Source organism: Abramis brama (assembly GCF_963993115.1).
Source record: "Abramis brama genome assembly, chromosome: 19".
In the NCBI taxonomy this organism is placed as follows: Eukaryota; Metazoa; Chordata; class Actinopteri; order Cypriniformes; family Leuciscidae; genus Abramis; species Abramis brama.
In genome coordinates, this window is record NC_139981.1 from 8,965,717 (window position 1) to 8,989,280 (window position 23,564).

Genomic DNA, 23,564 nt, shown 5'->3' on the forward strand with positions numbered 1-23,564 from the left:
AAAAAGGTATTCCCCAAACTCTTCCCACAAATACTTTGGAAAAAGACTCTCTCTTTTAATATGCACTCATATTACTTGTGAATCGGAGAAAGTGCAAAGCGCAATATGGTGGAATAAGTCCCACCTATAAATAAATGAGCCGATTGCCAATTGGTAAAGTTATCGCATCCCCACAGCTGCCGTTAGAAGCTCCAGTTGCTCTAAAAACAGTCAAAGTTCTGAGACAAGCGGACTATACATGTGTTTTGGCTCGTCTAACCTATAAGATAAGCTTTTGAACACTATTTGAGCATAAGAAACAACATTTATGGGACAGTTCAGCAACAGATTCAGTAAAATATGTTATTTAAATGTGAGTTTGGCCAGCAGTTTTTGAGATTTCAGGATTCCCTCATTGAAGTAGATAGGACTTGGTCTTGGATGCCTGAAATATCTGCACAGTGGCATTGCAAATATGGCCGCCAAGTGAACAGATTTTCCTTGAAAGGGACTTTGGTTGGAAGCATATCATTGTCCAAAATGTCTTGGTATGCTGATGCATTAAGATTTACCTTCACTAGAAGTATATGGCCTAGCTCAATCCTGAAAAAAGCCCCATACCATTATCCCTCCTCCACTAAACTTTACAGTTGGCACAATGCAGTCAGGCAGTTAATGTTCTCCTGGCATCTGCCAAACCCAGACTCACCCATCAGACTGCCAAAAAAGAGAAGCTTGATTTGTCACATTTCCGCTTCTCCAGAGTCCAGTGGTGGCGTGCTTTACACCACTTCACCTGACGCTTGGCACTGTACTTGGTGATGTGAGGCTTGCATGCAGCTGCTTGGCCATGGAAACCTATTCCATGAAGCTCCCGTCGCACAGTTTTCTGGCTGATATCAAAGCCAGTGAAAGTCTGGAACTTTTCAGCTATAAAATCAGCAGAGCATTGGTGACTTTTACGCATGCTGTCCTCGCTGCTGTGGGAAATCTGTGGTGCCAATGTGCTGAGTAGACTCTACCGCCATGGACGCTCAAGGCAGTGAGCTTGAGTGATTTGCCAAGGGGATGGACTAGCTTGTTGCGGGCCGCCTGGGTTGTGGAGGGGCGGCTGCTGTCTGAGATGGAGCGGAGGAGTCGCTGTCGTTTGGCTGAGGCCAGAGCCTGCTGCCGTCCGCGATGATGGGGGAGGAGTAAGGAACAGGGGACTCGTCGCTGGCTACCCGAACACGGAGGAGCCGTTGCCGTCCACCAGGCATCGGAGAAGTTAGAGCTCCGTCCAGCAAGGGATATCTAGTGCTACTGCCAGGTATCACAAAGGAGTTCACACAGCTGGTGGAGGACCGATGGCAGTGTGTTATGGAAACCCGACCAAGACTTTTTTTCCCTCTCTCCCCTTTCTCGTCTGTCTCTCCTTATCCTTCCATCTCTTTTTCTCTTTCCTCGTCTGCCCATTTGCAATCGGGAGACATGGTTTTTACCACTTAATGAAGTTTTGTTTTGTAAATCGTCAGACATGATTTTTACCACTTCATTAAGTTTTGCTTTGTAGAAAGCCTTTCTTTAAAGCGAATTTCGTTTTGTACAAATTGTATCTTAATTTTAATAAATGTTTCATCAACCAATTGCATGTATTTAATAAATAAAAAGGAGACAATATAATAACCGTGACATGAAGGCTCCGATGCGCCGCGTTCACTTGCATTGCATTGTGAAGTTGAACTAGAGCGCATCTCATCGTAAATGAATGAAACTCAGCGTAGGCCTATGCCTCATACATTAGCATTAAATATCTTTGCTGCTGCATCCTTTCTAGAACAGACAAGGGCTTTCTTGCGGCTCGCATCAGCAGAGCATTTCATTGTCCATAGACCGCAAAACAATCAGCGGTGCGGCTTTGAAATCTGGTCAAAAAAGTTGGTGCGGATGAGGAGTTTTGTGATGCGGTTGCGGATGAACTAATACCCCATCCGCGTATCTCTATTGATAACAACATTGAACACTACACAAATATTAATTTTATTCAAACTAAGTTGTCCTATAACAGACGAACGTCGCAACCCCCCCCCCCCCCCCCCCCCATTTTTCTTCCAGCTGCTCCTGCCTCAAAGCTCTTTCAACCCTCAGCTTAACTTTTGTGATTCGTCTCTATTTTATTCAACTCCATCTGGGAAGGCTTGACCATTCCAGTGAGTCTAATGTGTGAATGACTGGACAGAAGAGTGTTATTATCACTTGACTTCCCTTTATGGGGTCAATTCAGAGCAAGTCATCTTTCTGACACATCCTAGAGTGAGTTTCAAAGCTATTGGGTCAGCAGGGATGGAAATGGACTTAATTATTGCTGAAACTTCTTTTTCCTTCTGTCTCTGCACAGTTCCCTCTGTTACTCATTCTTCAGACCCTTTTTTATGTAAAATCTGTATTATGATTTATAAAGCAATTTAAATTAAAATAACATTGACTAACGTCAAACTGTTGTGCTTATATCCTTTGAGGTGTCAGTCAAATCAACTCTCTCAGGTACTGAGCAACCTTTCATAAGCTTTTCATGAAATACCACACAAATAGAAACAAACACACTCACCATTGACTTCCTGTGACCCAGCGTCTGTGAAGAGGGAGCTCATGATCTCCTCGAAGTTGCAGCCGGGCTCAGCGGTGTGAGGGTCCTGTGAGACGTGGCGGAGCATTGTCTTTAACACATCATCTAGAGAGGCCTCGTCCTCGTGCAGCAGAATACTGGCCCTCTCCAGAAACCCATCTAGATCCCTGTGAGCTCGCACTTCCTCCTCGAAGTTCATCAGCTTCACATACTGAGAGAACACATAGAGGAACATGCAAGCAATGCTTAAAATGTCTACAAAGGAAACATGTATACAACTTTCTTATATTCACATATTAAACAGGGTTCTGATATTTTTTTAAACAATGACTTTTTTAATAATTTGATAATGCTGGATACCATATTTTTTTATCTATATTTTATATATGTATATACAATAATCATAAGTATATTAAAAAACATCACTTTGACTGCATCACTAAAAAAGAAATGACTCAAAAGAATGATTCACACATTGCACATCACAATGGCTTGTGACTAAGTATTACTCTACACAAAAGTAATTTCTAGCAGCTGTTCTATTTTAACATAATATGCTCAACATAATTTGAAACAGTTTATTCATTTTAGAAATTTCCATGTTCCTAGAAAAAAGCAAATAAAAAATTTCCTCATAGGTTCAGGTTATCCAAGATCTTAGAAACACTGATTAAAACAATAAGCCATGGCAAACTGCATTGTATTTTAAATGTATGAATGGGATATTGTGCATATAATGGGGTTCAAAAAGTCTGAGAAATACTTATATTTTGGATTCTTGTCTAATTTATTACCATATTATTAATTACAAATTAAATTGTTAGCATAACAGTATGTGTAGATAGTTAAAAAAAGAGTAAACTAATAGGAATTTCAGAATGCCGTAGTATTAAGTAAAACCTAATGATCGTGTTATCCAGTATAATTTTTTTTTGTTTCAAATTCATTTCATAAGCTCTGTTAAAAAAATACTAAAACGTTCTTATTTGAATGCTTAAATGAAAAAAAAACATATATATATATATATATATATATATCAGACTCCTGGGCCCCACTGTATGTAGACATCAAAATAGAATTCAATTAATGTGCAGTCACAGGTGTGCATGTCACTTCAGACAGGGACTATGCATTTAATAATATATGTTTGGCATGTGGATGTAATGAGCAGTGTTAAGGGTAACGCATTACAAGTAATGTGAGTTACGTAATCAGGTTACTTTTTTCAAGCAATTAGTTAAGTAATGCATTACTTTTAATTTTACAACAAAATATCTGAGGTGCTTTTCAAATAAATAATGAAAGATACTTTGTTTTCCAATTTATTGACTTAATACATACGTTTACCCATGCATTTACTCATTTCACTTGCACAAATCAGATTCAGTATTTCTAAAAATGAATAAAAACAGTGAAATGCAAACTCAGAAAATTACGCAAACCTACAATAATTTAATGTTAAATTACACAAATATACTTTAATGTATTTAATCTCAATTTATTAAGCAATGTCTTTGCTGCTGACCTTTGATGATCCAATTTAACCATACTGATAAGCAAAAATTACTTCAGATAAACCTCACATTTGTGTTTAATTTTTAATTTTTAATTAGTGAAATAAGAGTTGAACCTTCTTTTCGTATTTTTCTGCAATCAAGAATGGCAGCACAGCTGAAATGTTTGTTTGAGCCGCACCCTCAACTGTACAAGCGTGAATTTGCATTTCCTTTAGCCTGAGGCTTATTCATTTCACTTCTGGTGTGAAACAGCCTTTACATTTACCATAAATAAAACCTTTTTGTTATTAAAAACCAAACAATCAAGCCCAGCCCAGATAAGATAAACTAACGCAAAAGTAACATAACACATTACCTTCCATAAAAAGTAACTAAGTAATTAGCAGTTAGTTACTTTTTTAGGGAGTAACACGATATTGTAATGCATTACTTTTAAAAGAAACTTTCCCCAACAGTGGTAATGAAAAAGTCTCACCCTTCGAGACGTGTTAAGCAGCACACAGCCATGGACATCGGATTCTGTAGGAAAGAGAGAATGGGAAAGCCTAAGGGGAGAATGATGTGTGCCAGAACAACAACCATCATAAAGCAGCTTTTAAGAACAACTGGTTTCAGAGAAAACACTCTAATAGCATAAAAGTGTTTTTTTAAAAACAGCAACAGTGAACATAAAATCCCTCTGCATCAGAGAGCCCCTATTGCGATCTCCTCAATATAACCCAACATCACAAATATCTGCGATGAAATGAGTTCAGTTCCTGAATAGAAAACAAAATATCACTCCCACAACACTGTTTATTAGTAACCACCAAATACATCACAGCATACTCCATGGATCACGAGTATCATCCAAACTTTGAAGGGGCAGGATAAACTCGTGTAAACGCATGTGTTCCCGTGTCCCTGCCTGTCCTTTATTTGCTTAATTCATGTTTGGTATTGTACTCAGGTTTGCGGGTTCAGCTTGCAACCCTCATATGATGGCTGCATGCTAAGTCTTCCTCCATATAGAGATTATATAAAGCAGACAGCCTTTATCAAATAGAAATCCCTCAGTTCTGTGCGCGTGGACCTGCAAGAAGTCCTGCCTCTGGAAAGAGATATTCAGGGCAGGCAGGATTACCACGACCCACGGCTGACTCCTCCACTGCCTTAACTCCAAGATTAAACAGCCCCTCGGATGGGTTTGGGATTAAAAGGGGAAAATTGAGAATAAAAGCACCACTTTAAAAGGACAACTTTGGGTTTTAATAAGAGGTAAGTCTATGTGTTAAACTAATAAGGTTATATAACCTCTCTGAAAACCTTTTAATGGCTTACAGTCACTATGTGAAACAGGTTCTTTTATTCTCTCCTCTTCAATCCTTCTGTCCTTCTATCACTTTTCCAGTTGTCATCTGTATGTTCAGATGTTTACGAGTACACAATATACATTTAACAATTATGTGAGGTCATCTCATGTTGAACTGAAACGCACCGCAATATCTGAGCACCCAATTAAAGCTCAGTGAGTTGCTGGGTATAAAACTCAAAACCAATGTATTAACATGAGATAAAAGGCAGCATTAATTGAGCTCAAGCAAACCCTAATCCAAAGAGAATTCAGCAATTAGCCAGCTCTCAAAACCACATCCAATCAAAACAGCATCAATGATTTGCCGAAGGCTGTTAATAGTCGGACATATGCTCAACCCTGTGGTCTTCTGAAACGAGGAGGCAAAGCCCCTCTCTGTGTTTCCTTTAGTCTAATATAAATTCATGTTTCATTGAAGTTTCAATAGTTTCTTAGTTTGTGAGTGGAAAATTTGGAAATTTAACTTATATTAGGGACTATCAACAAGCAAAACAAACAATGAAATTATGAGCTGAATTTTCAGCATCATTTCTCCAGTCTTCAGTGTCGCATGATCCTTCAGAAATCATTCTAATATGCTGATTTGGTGCAAAAGAAACTCATTTTTTATCAATGTGGAAAAGAGTTTTGCTGCTTAATACTTTTGTGGAAACGTGATACATTCCCAGACTTTTTCAATGAACAGAACATTCAAAAGAACAACCTTATTTTGAAACATAAATCTTTTGTAACATTATAAATGTCTATACTGACAACTTGATCAATTTAATGCATTTTTGCTGAATAAAAGGAATGATTTCTCTTTTAAAAAAATCTTACCGATCCCAAGACCCACTTTTTTTGTGTATAGCACATTTACTGTATATTACTGTTTATACTATTAAAGTACATTTTAACAAATCCTCAGTAAGCACAAATAATGTGAAGAAGGTTGTGGGCATGGTGATGAATTTTTAATTTCACCAAGCTGTGTGGTCACTAAAAACTCACTTACAGATCATTGCTTGTTTCAAGTCATTTTGATCTGAATGCAGCAGAAAGTGGTCATGGCAGAGTGGATGAGCTGTTATTTTGGCATTATTTCATCCATTTCCACCCATTCAGGCAAAAACATTTTGTGAAAGAATAGTAGTGCTGCTAAGAAGGATGTATTTCACTGTTCCCCCATCACATTTACGGTATGCTATAAGACTTCAACAATAACGCAACAGACTCAAGGGAGGCTAAAGAGATGCCGCCTCCTAAAACTCTATTGATTGGTGTGGGACCTTGTTACTTTAGGAAAACCAGTGGTTTAGACATCATCTGAATTCATATTAGGGAATATTTGTTTTATTTTTGTGGTGTGCAATTATTTCACCTCTGCCTCACCCCCAGCAATCAAGCAGCATTAAAAACCCAGCAGTTTGCTAAATAACGTGCCAGAGTGTTTGGTCCAGCCAATTGCTGAAATCAGGGGAATTATAACTTAAAACGAAATGTTTGGAGGCCATGGTTTATAAATATTCAAACACACACACATACATGCATCCTACACAGTTCAAGCTCTTAGCAGTGTCAGAGGAGTGGAATTTGGTTTTAATCTAGACAAGTGCTGACGGCTTGTGCTCTGAGGATGACAGAACATCAGACCGGATAAGACAACATGTGAACAAACCCCACTCATCCTAATGTGAGCCCACCAAATGCACAGCAGGAGTCACTTACGCAGAAAAGAGAATTTAAAACAGAACTAACTGTATTTGAGTAAACAGAGAGAACATATCCTTGTCTGATTCTGGGTCACCTGTCTACTGATATCACTGAAACTGTGCTCACTTTCAACAACAGCAGCGTGTTAGGGCAAATAGCAACCCTAACAATAGATTTGTTACATCATCCATAGGAAATTATGAAGTTTAAATGTTTTCTGTTTCCAAAACAGTAAATGAAGCAAAACAATTTAATAGGGCTATATTGTAACATATTTTTCTACTTGAAGTCCAATTATAATGTTAAAGTTGAGCTTTCTTGCACCAAAAACAGTTCTAGTTTTACATGGCTATTTTCCAGCCTCTTTCTGGTGCTTATTAAACAGTATATTTTTGCTACTGCAACTATAAATCTTCTAATATGTAAATGATTTGTGATCAGCTTACCAGAGTTGTACACTTTTGTTGTTCATTAGGAAAGGTCAAGTTGAATAGGCGGTGATATTTAAACATGGGTAAAATGATGTATATATACATTTTATGCTATATTTATATACATATATAAATGTCAACTATCAACCTTCGAGCATATGATTCATTGGTACACTTTAAAGTTTGTGTAAACACTAGGGCTGTGAAATGATTAATCGTGATTAATCGCATCCAAAATAAAAGTCTGTGTTCACATAATATATGAGTGTGTACTGTGCATAATTATTTTGTATATATAAATACACACACATGCATGTATATATTTAAGAAATATTTGCTTAAATATACTGTATATATAATTTGTATTATATATAAATATAAATATTTTATGTATAAATAAAAAAAAAACTTAAATATATACATGCATGTGTGTGTATTTATATATACAAAATAATTATGCACAGTACACACTCATATATTATGTGAACACAAACTTTTATTTTGGATGCGATTAATCGCGATTAATCGTTTCACAGCCCTAGTAAACACACCTTTTTCAGATGCGGCTCACATTCAATGTATGGGTTTAGAAGAGATTACAAGAGCTCTGTTCGGACAGGACTAGTTTTATCTGAGGATGTTAGCTAAATGTGCATTTCACAGACACATTTTGTGATTTTAATCCTTTCTGTGTGTTTTTTCTCTCACACACTGCTGTAAAAATGACCTGGCAAATTGGCTAAGGTTTTTTTTTTTTTTTTTTTTTTGGCTAATTCAGTGTGGTATATTATTATTTCTCCTCATTTATTTTGACCTTTGTTAAATACTGTAAATCAGGGGTGCCCAATCCTGTTCCAGGAGATCTATACCTTCATGCAAAGTTCAGCTCCAACCCTGATCAAACACAACTGAATCAGCTAATTATGGTCTTCAGAAGCACTTGTGTTGGGTCAGGGTTTGATCTGAACTCTGCAGGTATAGGTAGATCTCCAGGAACAGGATTGGGCACCCCTGATGTAAATACATTTTTAGTTGTGCTGCCTGGTGAACCTTCATTATGGATTTAGACAAATTTATTGCCAACTTTCTGGATAAAATGTCAGTTGGTGGTTCCAGTACTGCTGGCATCCCATCTGATTTAAAATGAGAGTTAAATCAATAAACAGCAACATTTATATATACAAAAAACTTCACAAAGATACATCGAAATTATGATTTAAAAAAAAATGTCAATTTTTCCTTGCAGACTTGAAATTATGTTTCTCAGGGTTTTCATAGCAATTATTTTTGGGTTGCATATGAGTAAATTAAAATGGATGTTTTTTTCCAATTGTCACCTTTGATTACATTTTCCTGCAGAGACTGAAGACAGAAAGAGAAGACTTATGTGGTTTTGAGTGACAAAAGGTGACCTGTCACTGTGTGGGTTTGGTGGTGGGGGGGGGGGGCTCGACATAATCACAGCACACCTGAGACTGTTGCCGTGGCGACAGCTGACCTGCTAACCTGAGCATCTCCAGAGCTAATCAACAGCTCTGGGTCTAACTGCCATCCCACCCTGAACTCGCTCACAAACACACAAATTCACTGACCTGTTCCTCCTTGGTGTGTCTGGTTGCCGTAGAGATGAATGTCATCTCCTGATGGGATGGGAGAGTCCTGGCCCTCCTCTCGCTCCTCGCTCCCCTCCTCATGTTCTTCTCTCTCCCTCTGCTCTAAGAGGGAGACACACACACACAACAGCCTCAATCTATATACACTTTTAAACACATATTATATTTTTATACTCTCTCACACACACACACACAACCTCAATCTATATGTATTTTTTAACACATGTTTTTACACGCACAAACCAGCCTCTATATACAGATTGACATCACATATGCAATTGTAAAATACTGTCAAATGTATGCATTTTGAAAGTAAAACCTGAATTACTCTATAATTTACTATGAAAAACAGTAAAAAGACATCCCCCAAAATCACATATCATTATATTTTATACAAATAATTTAGTTTTTTCTCATTTTTGATAAAATGATAAACTGATTCATCATGTGGAATTCTATTTTACATCCTATTATTATTATGGTAGTTATTGGTACAATTTAAGGTAAAAAGCAGAATAGCTTTAAGTAGCTTGTTATAGTAACATTATATACCTTAATGAAATATACGGGTATAAGTTGTTAAACATACATACTTGAATATTGTCACTGTATGTTTAAGCAACCGTTTTTTTTTTTCTTCTGTAAATTTTACAGGATAACAGTGTAGCACAGCATACTGTATTCTATATTGTAATATATTATTCATATTTAATATGCTGTACTGTACATTTAATTCATTCGTTTATATCTGAATTGATATTTCAGCACCAATAAGACAGTTACAATGCAAAAACCATCAATAATCCATTAATTTCTCTCTTTTTATCTGGTATATACAGTGTTCTTTGGGTTTAATACCCCACAGATGTGACAGTGTAGCCAGAGTGTGGCTGAAGCTGTGATTTATCCACACATGGCAGCTCGTTATTGTTCTCGGTTCTCTGGCTGAATGTGGCATGTGAGTGGCTATCGGTTCCATATCTTTCTCTTCATCTATTCATTTATTCACTAATCCTTCCCTCTATTATTCTCTATGTAAAGCTGAAGAGGAGAGGGGGCTGTTAATCCATGTGTGCTCATTGACTCTACCGCCTTGGACCTACGGTGAGCGGGCGAGAGGATATTCCTCTCCCCGACGACAGCGCTCCCCTTTTTTCCCTTTTCTCGCTTGCTCTTTCAAGCTCAAAGCACCGTGGTTGATCATATTCATAAGTGTTTGATTCGCTGAGAGCCTATTCATGAACAAATTAACTAATTCATTGAAAATACCCCCCATACTTTGTTATAATTACATACGTATAAACAAGAGCCCCTTGAATTGAACTAAGAGAGATGACATAAATAGTGATTTCAGAAATGGTATAATGAGAAAATACTTGAGATATCTGAACATGCCACAAGCTTTACTTGCACTAACAAATTTTATGCATTTTATTTTACAGACAACATTATCCAGCCACAAGACGAGGGATTTTGCTTTAATGCAGCAGAACAGGATGTAGAAAACTTGTCTCTCTTTGACGCTGATGAGAAATTCAGAAATGTTACAATTTGAATATTCCTGCAAGTCAGAAATGAAGGCATGCTTTAAGAATTGTAGGAAGGAGTTTCCTTCTGCCTGTGTTTTACTCCCAACTCTACCTTCACACCTCTCCTCCCGGCCATGTGCTGAACAAACAAACACACACGAACAAACTCCTACAAACATCTACTCACCCATCTCTTGATAAAAGTACCCATTCTTAGCCATCCCTGAGGAGGGAGCCTCTGAAAGAGAAATTAAAACCAAGATTAACAAAATACTAATAAATAATAAATAAATAAAAACCTGAGTGTGTGTTAAAATAACACAATGTGAGAAAATGTTTCTTACAGTATATGAGAACAAAGAAGATAAAACAGGTTTTATCTGCCACCGATTCTTCAGTACTAAGACAAAACAATCTACAAAAATAAAAGGTTATCTTTCCAGGAATTATTATGGATTATATAATATGTTTAACATGTTCAGGTGCAGTCTCTGTTTCTATTTTCCCGCAAAATGTGTTTTTTCCTCACCATTCACTCATTATAAATGTCAACACTGACAGTTACAAAATAATGTGTAAAATAGTTATTATAAATATTGATCAATCTAACATTCAGTTTAAAAAATAAATTCATTTAGACAACAGGATGGTTTCAAACTGATCAGATCCATCTATTAAATTGTCACCACACCACAATAGTTTGTTGTTGTTGTTGTTGCTATTACCAAGATCAGCTTAAACATTTAAAAATGATTCATTTCTTTACAATTTTGAGTTAACATATCTTGGCTGTGAGTGACCTGTAAAAATATAAGCATAATTACCTACATTTATATAAAAAAATTTTTTAACTCACTATAAAACTTGCCTGTGTGACTTTTTGAACTCATAGAAGGTTAAATTTTGACATTTCAGGATGAAGACTTAGATTTTGCAAGATATTTAAAAAAGGTTTCATATTGGTCAGTGTTGACAAAAACTTTTAAAAGAGGAATATATATATAAAAAAATAAAAATAAACTTCTCTGTAGTTGTCTAGTAGTCATGTTTCATTAAAACATGCAAATGTATACCTCTGTTGTTATTGAATTTAATATTTGATGTACTGTACATCAACATTTGAGTTACGGTCAGAGGACAATGATTTGTATTCATGTCATTCAAGTGATAATCTATGATCAAATTTGTCCCATGTTTTGTCTTATGTCTCAAGAATCAGCATATGACACACTAGTTGTGCCCTTAAGATGGTCACTAAACAGGCACATATCTGCAAAACATAATTATAGTGATACACATATACACAAAAACTCACGTATTCACAGCAACATGCTCACACTTAGGCATAAACACATGCACATGGATCCAGCACACCTGTGGCCTACATTCATTTGCTGCAATTTAAGGGGATATTTATGAGGTGAAGTCAGCCGTGACTGAGGTTTCTCTTTCCCCACTTTCTGACTCCCTTAATTGTCAGATACCTCTTTCCAGCCAAACACCCTCTCTAAAGAGAGAGCATGTAGGGCTGGCATATACAGTACCTCAGCACTCACATTTTGGAGCATGAAAAAAAAACACACACCAAAACATCTGGCACATATCTCGTCCTGTCGTACAGAGAATAGACTACATCAGACATACTGACAGAGAGTTTGTCTTATATTTCTCTTTAGTGACAGCACAAAAACACGAGCTGCTGTGCTGATATATTCAGCAGGATGTAAAAAGGCAGAATGTGTCAGTGCAGGAAACAGGCTGTCTGAATATAAAGCTGAATATGAAACTCCTATCAGCTGGCCAGTCCAACATAAGAGGCCTCTATACCTTATGACTCTCGTTCTGTACCTTAAATGTGCACTTATTTAAAATCAATTTCACAATTTCAAAACATTTCCTAAAGACTGAAGATGTATATATAACAAAGACATATCTAAGCTAACATTCTGATGCTCATTAAAATTGACTCCTCTTATCGATTCCTTTGTGTGCATTTTAATATGACTTAAAACCAATCAAGCACAAAAAGACCCACGCGCTGTTTTCTGTGCAGCACACACATCCAAAACATGCACAAAGAAAGCCGCCTCTCTCATACTGTACAGTGTGCGATACTGAGTTATCTTTCGCGTCTTTTTGCACTTGAACGGACAAATATACACAAAAATGTCAAAATATCCTCCTAAACACAGTCGGTTATGTCTTAAATTAACATAAACAGTTGACACAGAAAAATGCATGTGTAACAGAATGCTGGATCCTCTTAAAAAGGCAGCAGCCTAATATTCCTGCTGCCATCTCTATAATAATGTTAATCAAAAACAAAAGACAAAGAGAAAAAGAAAGAGAAAATGTAATTAATTAAAGAAAAAATTAAAAAGAGTTCTTGACAGAATTGCTAATTTGTCTATTTGTTATTTTTTAATTACTTATTGTTTACTTGTCTTTAGTAATGGTTGAAATGTATATTAGGCTAGTTGTTTTTGCTATGGTATTTTTAAACCATAGGCAATAGTTCCTTGTGTAAGTGTTCTTTAGCCTGTTGATTTCTGTTCATGGTATTCAGCTACGAGTAAATGTTTTGCAATAAGACTTAGAATAAATGTGAACAATATCCAAGTTTTTTTTCTTTACCTTATTGGAATCAAAATTACGAATCGATAAGAATCTGTATGGATAAGCAGAACCAGAATCGTAATAATTAAAATTCAAACGATACCCAACCCTACTCATGTCACTAACCTCAATCCTTTTATACAATGATTTATAGAGGGTTTTTCTGACAGTAATTTGACGCCAACAAAAACAAGGCTGTGAGCAATAGAAGTGCAGTCTGATCGATATGACATACTGTCTCAATGCAGGGTGATCTCATTAATATTGTTACAGCCCACACACACACACACACACACACACATACAAAGCAGTAAATGAGTGAAATACATGTTAATGATACACTTCAACATTACTTGCATTAAAATTGACAAATGGGTTTGGGGTGTAGTGTTGTTGTAATGGGAAAAAATGTCTATTTTATTTAAGCTAAAGTAATCAAAGAATTAAAGGAGTTTAAAGGGATTTAAAGCAATAGAGAAAATAGTAAAATTACTAGAATTTATTGCAAGTCATGCATTTGAACTATTTGCAAATAATAATAATAATAATGGTGCAGCGCAGCGCTCCAATTTGTCATTGTGTATGGGTTTAGTGGTGCAGCGCGGCGCTCCGATTTCTCGTTGAGCGGTTTGGGCTCTGCTCTAGTGCCCTGGGCACGTGCCCGTTAGTCCCGTGAGTTAATCCGTCCCTGTTCTTGTCTCATCACATTCAGTAACAAATAGTAATTAGGTAGTAGTAATAGTATGTAGGCTATTTTCAATTTAAAATGGACAAAAAAAGTTGAATACTTTGCATGATTAGATTAGATTATTGACTGTTAAAATGGAAGCACCACGCTTGAAGTCCACGTTCTTTGATTTGATTGGGTATCTCAGTCATTTCGACATTGACAAGAGCTGTTAGATTGCAGAAGCAGATCATCCTTAAGCAGATCATCCTTAACTTTTTTGTCATCCAAATAACACAGACAGCAGAGTGTAATAGAGTACAATATGGCCTTTTCTGATTATGTGATTCTATAGGGGGTGTTATGACCCTCTAGTGGTTATGACCCAAAATTAATTTAACAGAATTTTACATGCGTGAACAGGATCCGCCGGTAATGCTGGTAATCAATTTAAAGGTCATTTTAGACTAATTCCATCATAACTGCTTTTTCGATGCTGATGTATGAATTTTCATTTGTAGCAATACAAATAAAAGATGTTTAAAAAGCGTTGTAAATATAGTTTAACAATTAAATTTGCGATTTAACAGTTTTGAACAAGTGTGAAAGTGATTTGTGTCTCTCCAATTGTAGAGTTTATCCTAAAAAAACAAATATCATATCAAATTTTTACAACCTGGAGTTTTCAGGAGATTTCTACTGAAAACATGTTTAAAGACATATTTTAGAATTTTCATCAGCTGAACAATCAAAACCCAGGGACAAACCTATCATTCAGAGTCTCATAGCAGTTTACATCAAATAAGACTTAGCATCTACTCTGACTGATATCTATGATTACAGTAAAAGCCACAAGGTCACCATATAAGGTCACCCTTGCATTCCACCTCATACAATGATTCATTACATGATCTTTGCAGCCCACCCAGGTCTAATCAACAACATGCACTAGCATTTGCATAAATGACTTGAGCCAGCAAAAATTCTTTAAATGTCCCCCCGTCGTAAATTAATTTAGGAAGCAGAGTGTAAGCTGGTGAGGCAGACGGAAAAACAACTCTCTCCCTCCCCTGCCATTCAAAGTCAGTGACGACACAGCAGCCGATTGGTATTCTGTGCATGTTCCTATCAAAACCGTCCCTAGAGACAAAACACCTTCAGCCCAGCCATGCCTACAGGCCCTCCGGAGGGGACGTAGTCACTGTGCTATTTACCCCCACTCTGACCTTTCACTGGGTACTTCGTCTCTGCTGCCTCCAGCTATGGGTACTATGTGACCAACCTTTACCAACCTCTGGCTCAACGTCTGATCTGAAGATATTTCTCTAATGCCACGTTACTGCATGCTTATTTTCACCGGATGCCGCTCACAGATCGCCTGTTGATATGCAAAGGAAGTGAACAGGACTGATAGAGGAAGTGTAGCTGCAGCACTTTCAGCCTTAAATCACTCGGGGCCAGGGACGGGCATGACTTTAAGCATCACACTTCCTCTTTAGGGTTTACTGTAGGCCCGCTACACTGGCTCGAGCCAGAGCAGACTAGGGATGTCCCAATCAAGTTTTTTGTGCCCCCGATCCAATAAGAGTAATTGAATATTGAATATCTGCTGATACCGAGTCCCAATCCGATACTTCCGATAGAATACCGTATTTTAATAGAGCTAGGCGCACACTTCAAGTATATTAAAGTCATTAAAATCAATCCAATGTATACAGGGATATACAGAGTTTCTCAGGGGTATCTATCACTAAGCAGAAATTCCAATATAACCATTATTACAGTAATATATATAGTGTAAAAAGAATGAGAGATAAGGAGGGACAATGAGACCAAACAAAAGGTTTTTTTGGAATGAATCTTGATAAAATAAAAATCCTGCTAATCACATTAATGCAAGCAAACATGGACAATTGATAACTCAAATTCAAAAAACAGAAAATACCTGGTGCAGACTGAGAAGCGAACAAACTCCTAATATCTGATCATCATTACTGACACAGGAAGTGTTGTATTGGCAAACAGGAAGCAAGAGCTGGCAGAACAGGTCTTTATTTGTGTGTGTGCGTGTGTTTGAATATTTGAATGTCAGTGTAGTTTTACTCTCAAGCACACGGATCATCATTGTTTGCATGTGCATTTAATACCATGACTAGATTCAGCTCAACTACAGAGATAAGCTGATGTGTGAGTCACAGACTGAGGCTTAGAAACCAGCGAGTCCTTTCCCTTTACACACACACAGGCAATTTCAGGCTCTCTGCGCCAGCGAGCAGTGAGAGGGGTGTCTCTTTAAAGCCTGGTGGTCTGGTTGTTAAGAAATACTCTTGTATGTGGTTAGTGTGCAACAAAACCACAAACAGCCTGTGCATCTATTCGGTTTCATACTCAAGATAAAGAGCATGAAAACATCAAATATGCATCAGTATCTCTGTCTCCTTTTCCTTCTCTCGTTGCTTTCATTTTTGTATATATATATATATTTTTTATTTTTTTTCCAGACTAGACCAGACACGCTAGAAAAATACAGTCAAGATAGAACAACTCTCTCTGGCGAATAATGCAAATTTGTAGATAAAAGTACATGAAGATGAAACAACAGTGCAAGAGTGAGTGTGTTGTGTGCGGATGAGGTGGCTGTGTAGTTTGTCTGGTGTGAAAGCAGGAGTGTATAGTAGAGTTGTCCTCCACACACAAACTCACACAGTTAAAAGAGCTCATCACAGAGGTGCTAGGTCACACAAGACAGCTGCTCGATCTCACTGCTTCCTTCAAGACAGCAACCTTAATGTGATATTCCTTTTTGTAATTGAACCTCATAATAAGTGCATCGGAGGTTATGCAGCCGTGATGCATCCAGATCTTCAGGACTGATAACAGCAGTTCATGCAAAACTAAATCAACATTCACAATTCAAGTATGCATTTTGCAAATGTTTGTAAACTTTCTTAAAGGGTTAGTTCATCAAAAATAAAAATGACGCACCCTCATGTCATTTCAAACCAGTATGACTTACTTTCTTCCATGGAATTAAAAATAAATAGGGACAGAGGCTGTCAGGCACCAAAAGTCCTCTGTTCTCACATCTCATCATGCAGAACAAACGTGTCAGGACTCATCTTGACAAGCCATCTTTGGATCATTGTGCACAGTGTTAACTGTAATTTTTAATTGGGTCACTTTATATTTGGTGTCTTTTACTACTCTATACTGATGTCAAAAAATGTACAGTAACACTTTTTACAGTGTCCTTGTTACACGTTACATGTACTTACTATTAACGTTAAGGGTTAAGCAACTAACCCTAAACTAAACCCTAACACCAACTCTGTAGTAAGTAAATGTTGTTAAAGTCCTCCCGTGGTGAAAATCAAGTTTTTAATGTTGGCATATGTCTATGTGGTGTTTTTAATATGCTTTAAGACAAACCATGTGCAAATTCATAAGTCAACACCATTGCGGAGTATTTTCTCTTTAAAACTGCAGTGACCTAAAGACGGTTTTAAAAAACGCGGTTTGAAATTGCTGGCATTTCTGACGTCACAAACTATCTTGCAACCAATCACATACTTGCCGGCGGGCTTTAGCATATTATTAACTATGATCGCTCTGAATCGGGTGTCTCAAGAGAAGATTTTCTGTTGATATGAAAAATCGGGTAGATTTAGCAATATAACGGGAGCATGATGTATATTACGATAAACTATATACCTTTCTCCACTCACGTTCTGAGTTGTTCAAAGCATTTACTGAGGATACTGAGGTAGGTCTGACTCTGAGATGGCGAACGGGAACATGGTTGTAACATTAGCAACACACTATTAGCTGTTTGATAACATAATCAAGCAAAAGGCTAATCATATTAATTACCGTTATGTGTCCGACGTTGTAAAGAGAGATATCATTGTGCAGCGTTTACCTCATTAAGTTGTAGTGATGGGTCATTCAAGAACGATCCGTTCATTGTTTCTGTCACGTGACAAATGAACGAAAGACTCATAAGGTAAAGTAATTATTTATGTTCCCTGTAAATAATCTTCGACTGCATTAAAATGATTTCTTAATTTAGAATATGATCAAGATTGCGTAAATGGATGTGTTCTGGGAATTTGCCTGTTAAAAGAATAACATTTAAAGCCATTTTAATGAACGAAATGACTCGAAAAAAGATTTGTTCATTTTGATGAACGAGATCGAACAAGAGAGTCAGTAAAATGATCCGAACTTGGGGTGTGGGCAAGGGTGTAGTACATTCAAGCTATTTTAAGGCATGAAGACATTTTTTTGATCAAAGATGAGTTTTAAGGAATACGATGATTGACTACAGGGGGACTTTAATTAATATTACTTATTTGTGTAATTATAATCTAAAAAGGACACCTTAAAATAAAGTGTAATCCAATATACTTGTGTTCATCTTGTATTGCAAAACGCTTTTGCTGCTTTTGAGGTGGGATATGGTTAAGGTTAGGTACAGGGCAAGTGGTTAGTGGTATGGTTAAGTTTAACACCGTGTCCTAACTACATGCCCCGCGACGCCGCAACACACGATAAAAGGTATCTTTTCCATGTTAATCAGAGTTTTTGTCCTAACCAGCCGCGACGGCGACACGCAACGATTATATTTTAGAAACGGTTTCTATTTTTCTGCGACGTCGCGGCTGGAACAACAAACACTAAGTGTGGCAATGATCATCGCAGGTACTGTTTATGTGCTTTATTTAATGTTAAAAACGTGTAATGTGACTCTGAATATCATTTAGTGCTCCCAGCTTTGTAGCTGTAAAAGCAACAATGGATAATTCACTTCAGATCTTGAAATCAAACAAATAGAAACAAGAAGGTTCAAACTGTGAACAAACAAGTGTATTTTTTTACAAAAATTGTTTTAGTAACTCAGCCTATGTATTTTTAATAATGTTTAAATGGTGTAATATTTGTGAATTTGATTGTGTACTTATCCATTTTCTTGCGAGTGCCGTCAAGATTCTCTGGTGCTGTGCACTTGCCCGCCCACACACTGTTCTGATTGGCTGTGGGTTTTGACTGATTTTGACGCATCTCGTAGTCGCGTCGCTTCTGGTGAGCACAGGCAAATTGCTTGTCGCTAGAATCTTATCGCATCGCGTCTAATTATAAATGTAATAACTGCAGGGTTTTTATTTATTTATTATAATTACAATGTAAAAACATGTATTTAGACAATAAATGCATTGTATCAAATTATTAATTTATATGTTAATACAGTACATACATAGTAGTTGAAGACACTTAAAATAAAGTGGGTCTGTTAATTATTTTTTTTGTAGTAATTTTTGTTTTCTTGATGGAAATATCCTTTAAATGTAGTCAATATTTTGGCATGTCTAAAACTAAAACTAATTTTAGTCACAAATAACAGTAAATATCATTTTAACTGATGAGAAAGTGCAAAATCAAACCAAACATGCAAGCATTTTTAAATCATGTATCATGTATCTGTCTGTTGATCTCAAAGCTATTGTATTTTATAAAGATATTGTTGACTAGGAATGTATATTGTAATAAGTCATATGGACTACTAAATTGAAAATCTTGTGAATCTTTTATTTTCTGAGCTCAACAGCCCCTATACCCACACTATATTTTCAATGTATGAGAAGGATATTCATCAAAACATCTTTCATATTCCACAGAAGCAAGAAAACCAAGGGGTTTGGAACGACAAGAAGGTGAATAAATGATTACAGAATTATATTTGGGAGAGATATCCCTTTAACTTTTCATCAAGAGAAGAATTAATTTGTCAAGGAAATCTCACGGCGCATCTCGGCAGGTTTGCGTAATGTCAAAAAATAAATCTAGTAAATTGAGTTTGCGAGGCTGTTACATCCAGCCATATGGCACCACACTCAGGCAGACCAAAAACATTAATCCCTGCCCTGACAAATGGACAATGTGCATTAAAAAATTGAAGGTAGAAAACAGGGCACATGGCCTGTAATATATAAAAGCACATCAAACATGTGAATGCACCTTTTACATAAGCCATTTACAGCTGTGTCACAAGAGAATGTACAAATACAGAAAACATGTGCTTTGGGTTTAGAGACGCTGTTTGGGAATTTAGTCGCTGTTATTTCACAGACCTTAGGTTTTTGAGCTCTTTTAATCCGGCTATACCTGTACAAGTAGGGCCATGCTTTGCCACAGATATGACTGTGGTTATATGTGGTGGATAAGGTGTGATAGAAAGAAAGCCGTCTCTTGCAGGTTGTGATGGTATTTTGCTTGTCTAACAGGGTGTATTGATGGTCCTTCATCATAGATACACCTCTACTACACAGGCAGAAAGAAAGAGAGACACATGAGAAAGATTAAAGGTGCTCTCTGCCACTTTTTAATGTCACTTACAGCCCTATGAGAGAGCGAGCAGGAAAGACTTAATATGCCTGCAGGCTTTTTGGCACTCGAGTCTCTGACTGCTTAGAGAGGGAATTCCTTCTGAAGACCAATAATGACACACATACATACACACATGCTGGTTCTTTTGAGAATAAGAAAAGAGTGTGATGAGGCGAGGAGAAGGAGAGACACAGAGTTGTGTCTGTGAGGCTGCTCGACAGAAAATTCCTTGAGAGAAAAAGCCAAACAGTTGACGATGCATTCTCGCCACAAATAAACCGTGGAAAGAGGCAAAGAAATATTGATAAGCATGCTGTTGTGGGAGTATTGTTATAACTCAATGTTATAATTATTAAATTAGGAAAATTACTGTTTCTGCATGCAAATAAGCATGCTGTCTTCAGCATATAAAAAGATTTTAGAAAGGCCAAGCTGAATTAGCAAGTGTGACGCGACACACATTAATTCTCCTCTGCTGGGAGATGCATTTGACTTTAAAGTCTGGCTCAGTTCGGAGTTTATTCTGGTCAAGAACTGCCTACTTACTTGGGAAAAAGTCTGACCACCGTGAAATCGAACAATTATGTTTTGTTCTTACATGACTTTTAGGGGCACATTTATCAGAAATATTTGTGTTTTATATTATTCTTTCTCCTGAATCAATTCAATGGACTTTTTTCACAGACTGTGATGAGACATTTCCACAGTTATTAACAATCGTGAATCTAGCAATGTAGCTTTTTTTCATTATTTTAATGAAAAAACAAATGTAATGTACATTTATAACAACATAATTGTGCTTTATTACCTTTAATAACTCAATTTATTAAACTCAATTCACTCAATTCTGCTAATTCTGCTGCATGACTGTCTCTAATAAAACAGCTCAGGAGACAGCAAATTTGACATCTCTCTCTCTTCTGAACAACGTAATCAATCTCTCAAGATTTTTTTTTCCTCTTTAAAGTCATATAAATGCTATTGTGGATTTTTTCTTTTGCTATTGGGGCAACTGGGAAAGCAGAAATTATATTTAGTATAGTTTCCGTTCACCACTAGAAGTTTACCTGACTATGACAACTTCGACTTCTGAGAAGCCTGGAATGTGAAAAGGGTCCATAAATCGGCAAAAAACTGAAATAATTCAAAAGAGGATGCAGCAACTGTGAACAGCAATTTTCAAGAATGTGTGTACACATTTTGTCCATTTAAGTGCTAAATATACAGAATATCCTTATTCAAATATTAAAAAATGGCAACCTGGAAAACAAATCCTTCCTCAACCTGGTACCTTGAAAGCACTCTTTTTTCCACATTATACCCCAGAATATGCGTTGTACCGGCCAATCAGATCAGTACTTGGCAATTTCAGCCGGTTCTTCCTTTTAGTGAGTGCAAAATGCATCAGTGAACAGACTGTGGGCGGTCTGTTGGAATGCCATCTGAGGATCATCTGATTGTCATAGAGAAAATACCCTTCTGATAATAGATTTATTAAATCCCTGACACAGAGTAAGGTGTAACGCAGTTATAATGTTATTCACATGTTCGTTTGAAATAACCTTTCATGGCAATTTGCAGGGAAATTCGGAAGCTGCAGCCATTTGAGTCTGTTATTTTAGATGAATTTCAGACGGTAGATGTTTCTGCAGCGCACAGCTTGGCTGATGCGTCCGTCTCACCTCATTCTCTCAGTGTGATAGGAGCAATCATCGGGTGACCCTGGTAGTGATCTATGCATACTCTACACATCAAATGGTGTTATATAGTCGTATGTGAGCCAGCGTCTCCCTATCTGCTTCTCTTCATCTCACTCTCTATAAGCCGCAGGAGAAAATACGCAGAGCGGCGTGTGTGCAAAAGCAAACCACACCAAACAGTAACAGGAAAACCAGCATCTAGTTAACATTACGATGATGGCATTAGATCTCTCTCTTTAGCCCATTTATTCTGGTAAAAAATCGTCTTGAGCACAGGAAAGAGAAACGGAGATGACGATTGAAAGAGAAAGGTAGACGTCAAGATCCAGTCACCGCAGCGCTAACATGCTTCAACATGACAGCCGTCTTTAATCACACAGCACCAAGGGAACATGCAGCTTAAATGTGTTTGCATGGACACTATTGTCCTGTACATCAAGGGAATCCAGATTTTTCTTTCCTTTATATCTCGGCTGCTCTGGTATCGTGAGTGCTCTGCTGGGGGATTCCTGCTAATTGCTTGCACATTCCCTTCTTCCTCTATTAAAGCCAGGCCACCATTCCCCCTTACAATCTACAGTACCGCCGCCACTAGAGAAGAAGACCAAACCGGAGACAAAACAGAGTGAGAGAGAACAGAAAAAGGATACAGCTGTATCATAAGTGTCCTTATGAGGAATGTGAATTCTGAACTAAAACAGAAAGACTGTTTGACATTTGAAGGCCATGATGGTATCTAGTTTATGCCAAAGACGGTTTGTCATACAGCCTGACACGACGACTGACCGTGTGTGTTCTAGTGCATCAGAAAGGTGGCTGCGCATCTGTGTGTTTGTCTGCCATATGCATGTTGTGGCGTATCACAAAAGTGGCATGTGTGTGAGGTTTCTCCCTTGGCACGCGGGCAGCTTCGCAATCAAAGGTCGGAATTCATCAACACTGGCATCCTCCGACATCTTGAAGCAATCTAAGGTTTACTCCAAGGGTGGGCGGGGGGGCGCGTCTGTTTGCCTGAGCGTGGGTGTTTGTGTGTGCGTGGATGCGAGAGGGGGTTCCTGACATTTGCTAACAGAAAGTGAGGACAGCCCATTTGAAACTTTTCCTGTGAGCTATATTTAATCCATTACGGAGAAGCAGAGGCATGTCTATCTACGATCAGACTTTTAGCGGAAGAGATGCCCAATTAATTAGGCTCTTGCAAACAATACACAGCACTTGGCAAAGTTCAACGTTGCGTGCATATTTAGGCCTCCAAAAATATCCACATTACGACCGTGTCTGTAGATCAGAAGAGGGTCAGGAAGATCAATCTCGCCATCATGTGAACGCCTGCGACGGCTGCTCCCTTTGCACTCACAGACACCGCTCTTTGTATGAGAGAGGATGCCCATATGGCTGATTTACAGTGTACCATAAACAGAGGAGATAAACAGAGGAATGTGTGATTCTAATTTCCTTTGCAGACTGTAATGTACAG

The 23,564-nt window shown here is 37.4% G+C and overlaps 1 protein-coding gene across 9 annotated transcripts in view; it reads right to left on the reverse strand.

Moving 5' to 3' along the window:
- The window catches only part of slc4a11 (solute carrier family 4 member 11), a 70,999-nt gene that overhangs the window by 32,839 nt on the left and 14,596 nt on the right, over positions 1-23,564 (reverse strand). For 3 of the 9 annotated variants that reach the window (XM_084093787.1, XM_084093792.1, XM_084093788.1), the window contains exons 2-5: positions 10,908-10,958; positions 9,171-9,293; positions 4,577-4,620; positions 2,567-2,795 (exon numbers count right to left, since the gene is read on the reverse strand). In XM_084093787.1, coding sequence (XP_083949913.1) covers positions 2,567-2,795; positions 4,577-4,620; positions 9,171-9,293; positions 10,908-10,958 — 447 coding nt within the window. Of the gene's footprint in view, positions 1-2,566; positions 2,796-4,576; positions 4,621-9,170; positions 9,294-10,907; positions 10,959-15,295; positions 15,379-15,948; positions 16,021-23,564 lie in introns of those variants that run through there. The other 6 variants (XM_084093789.1, XM_084093793.1, XM_084093790.1 and 3 more) reach the window with 5 other exon arrangements.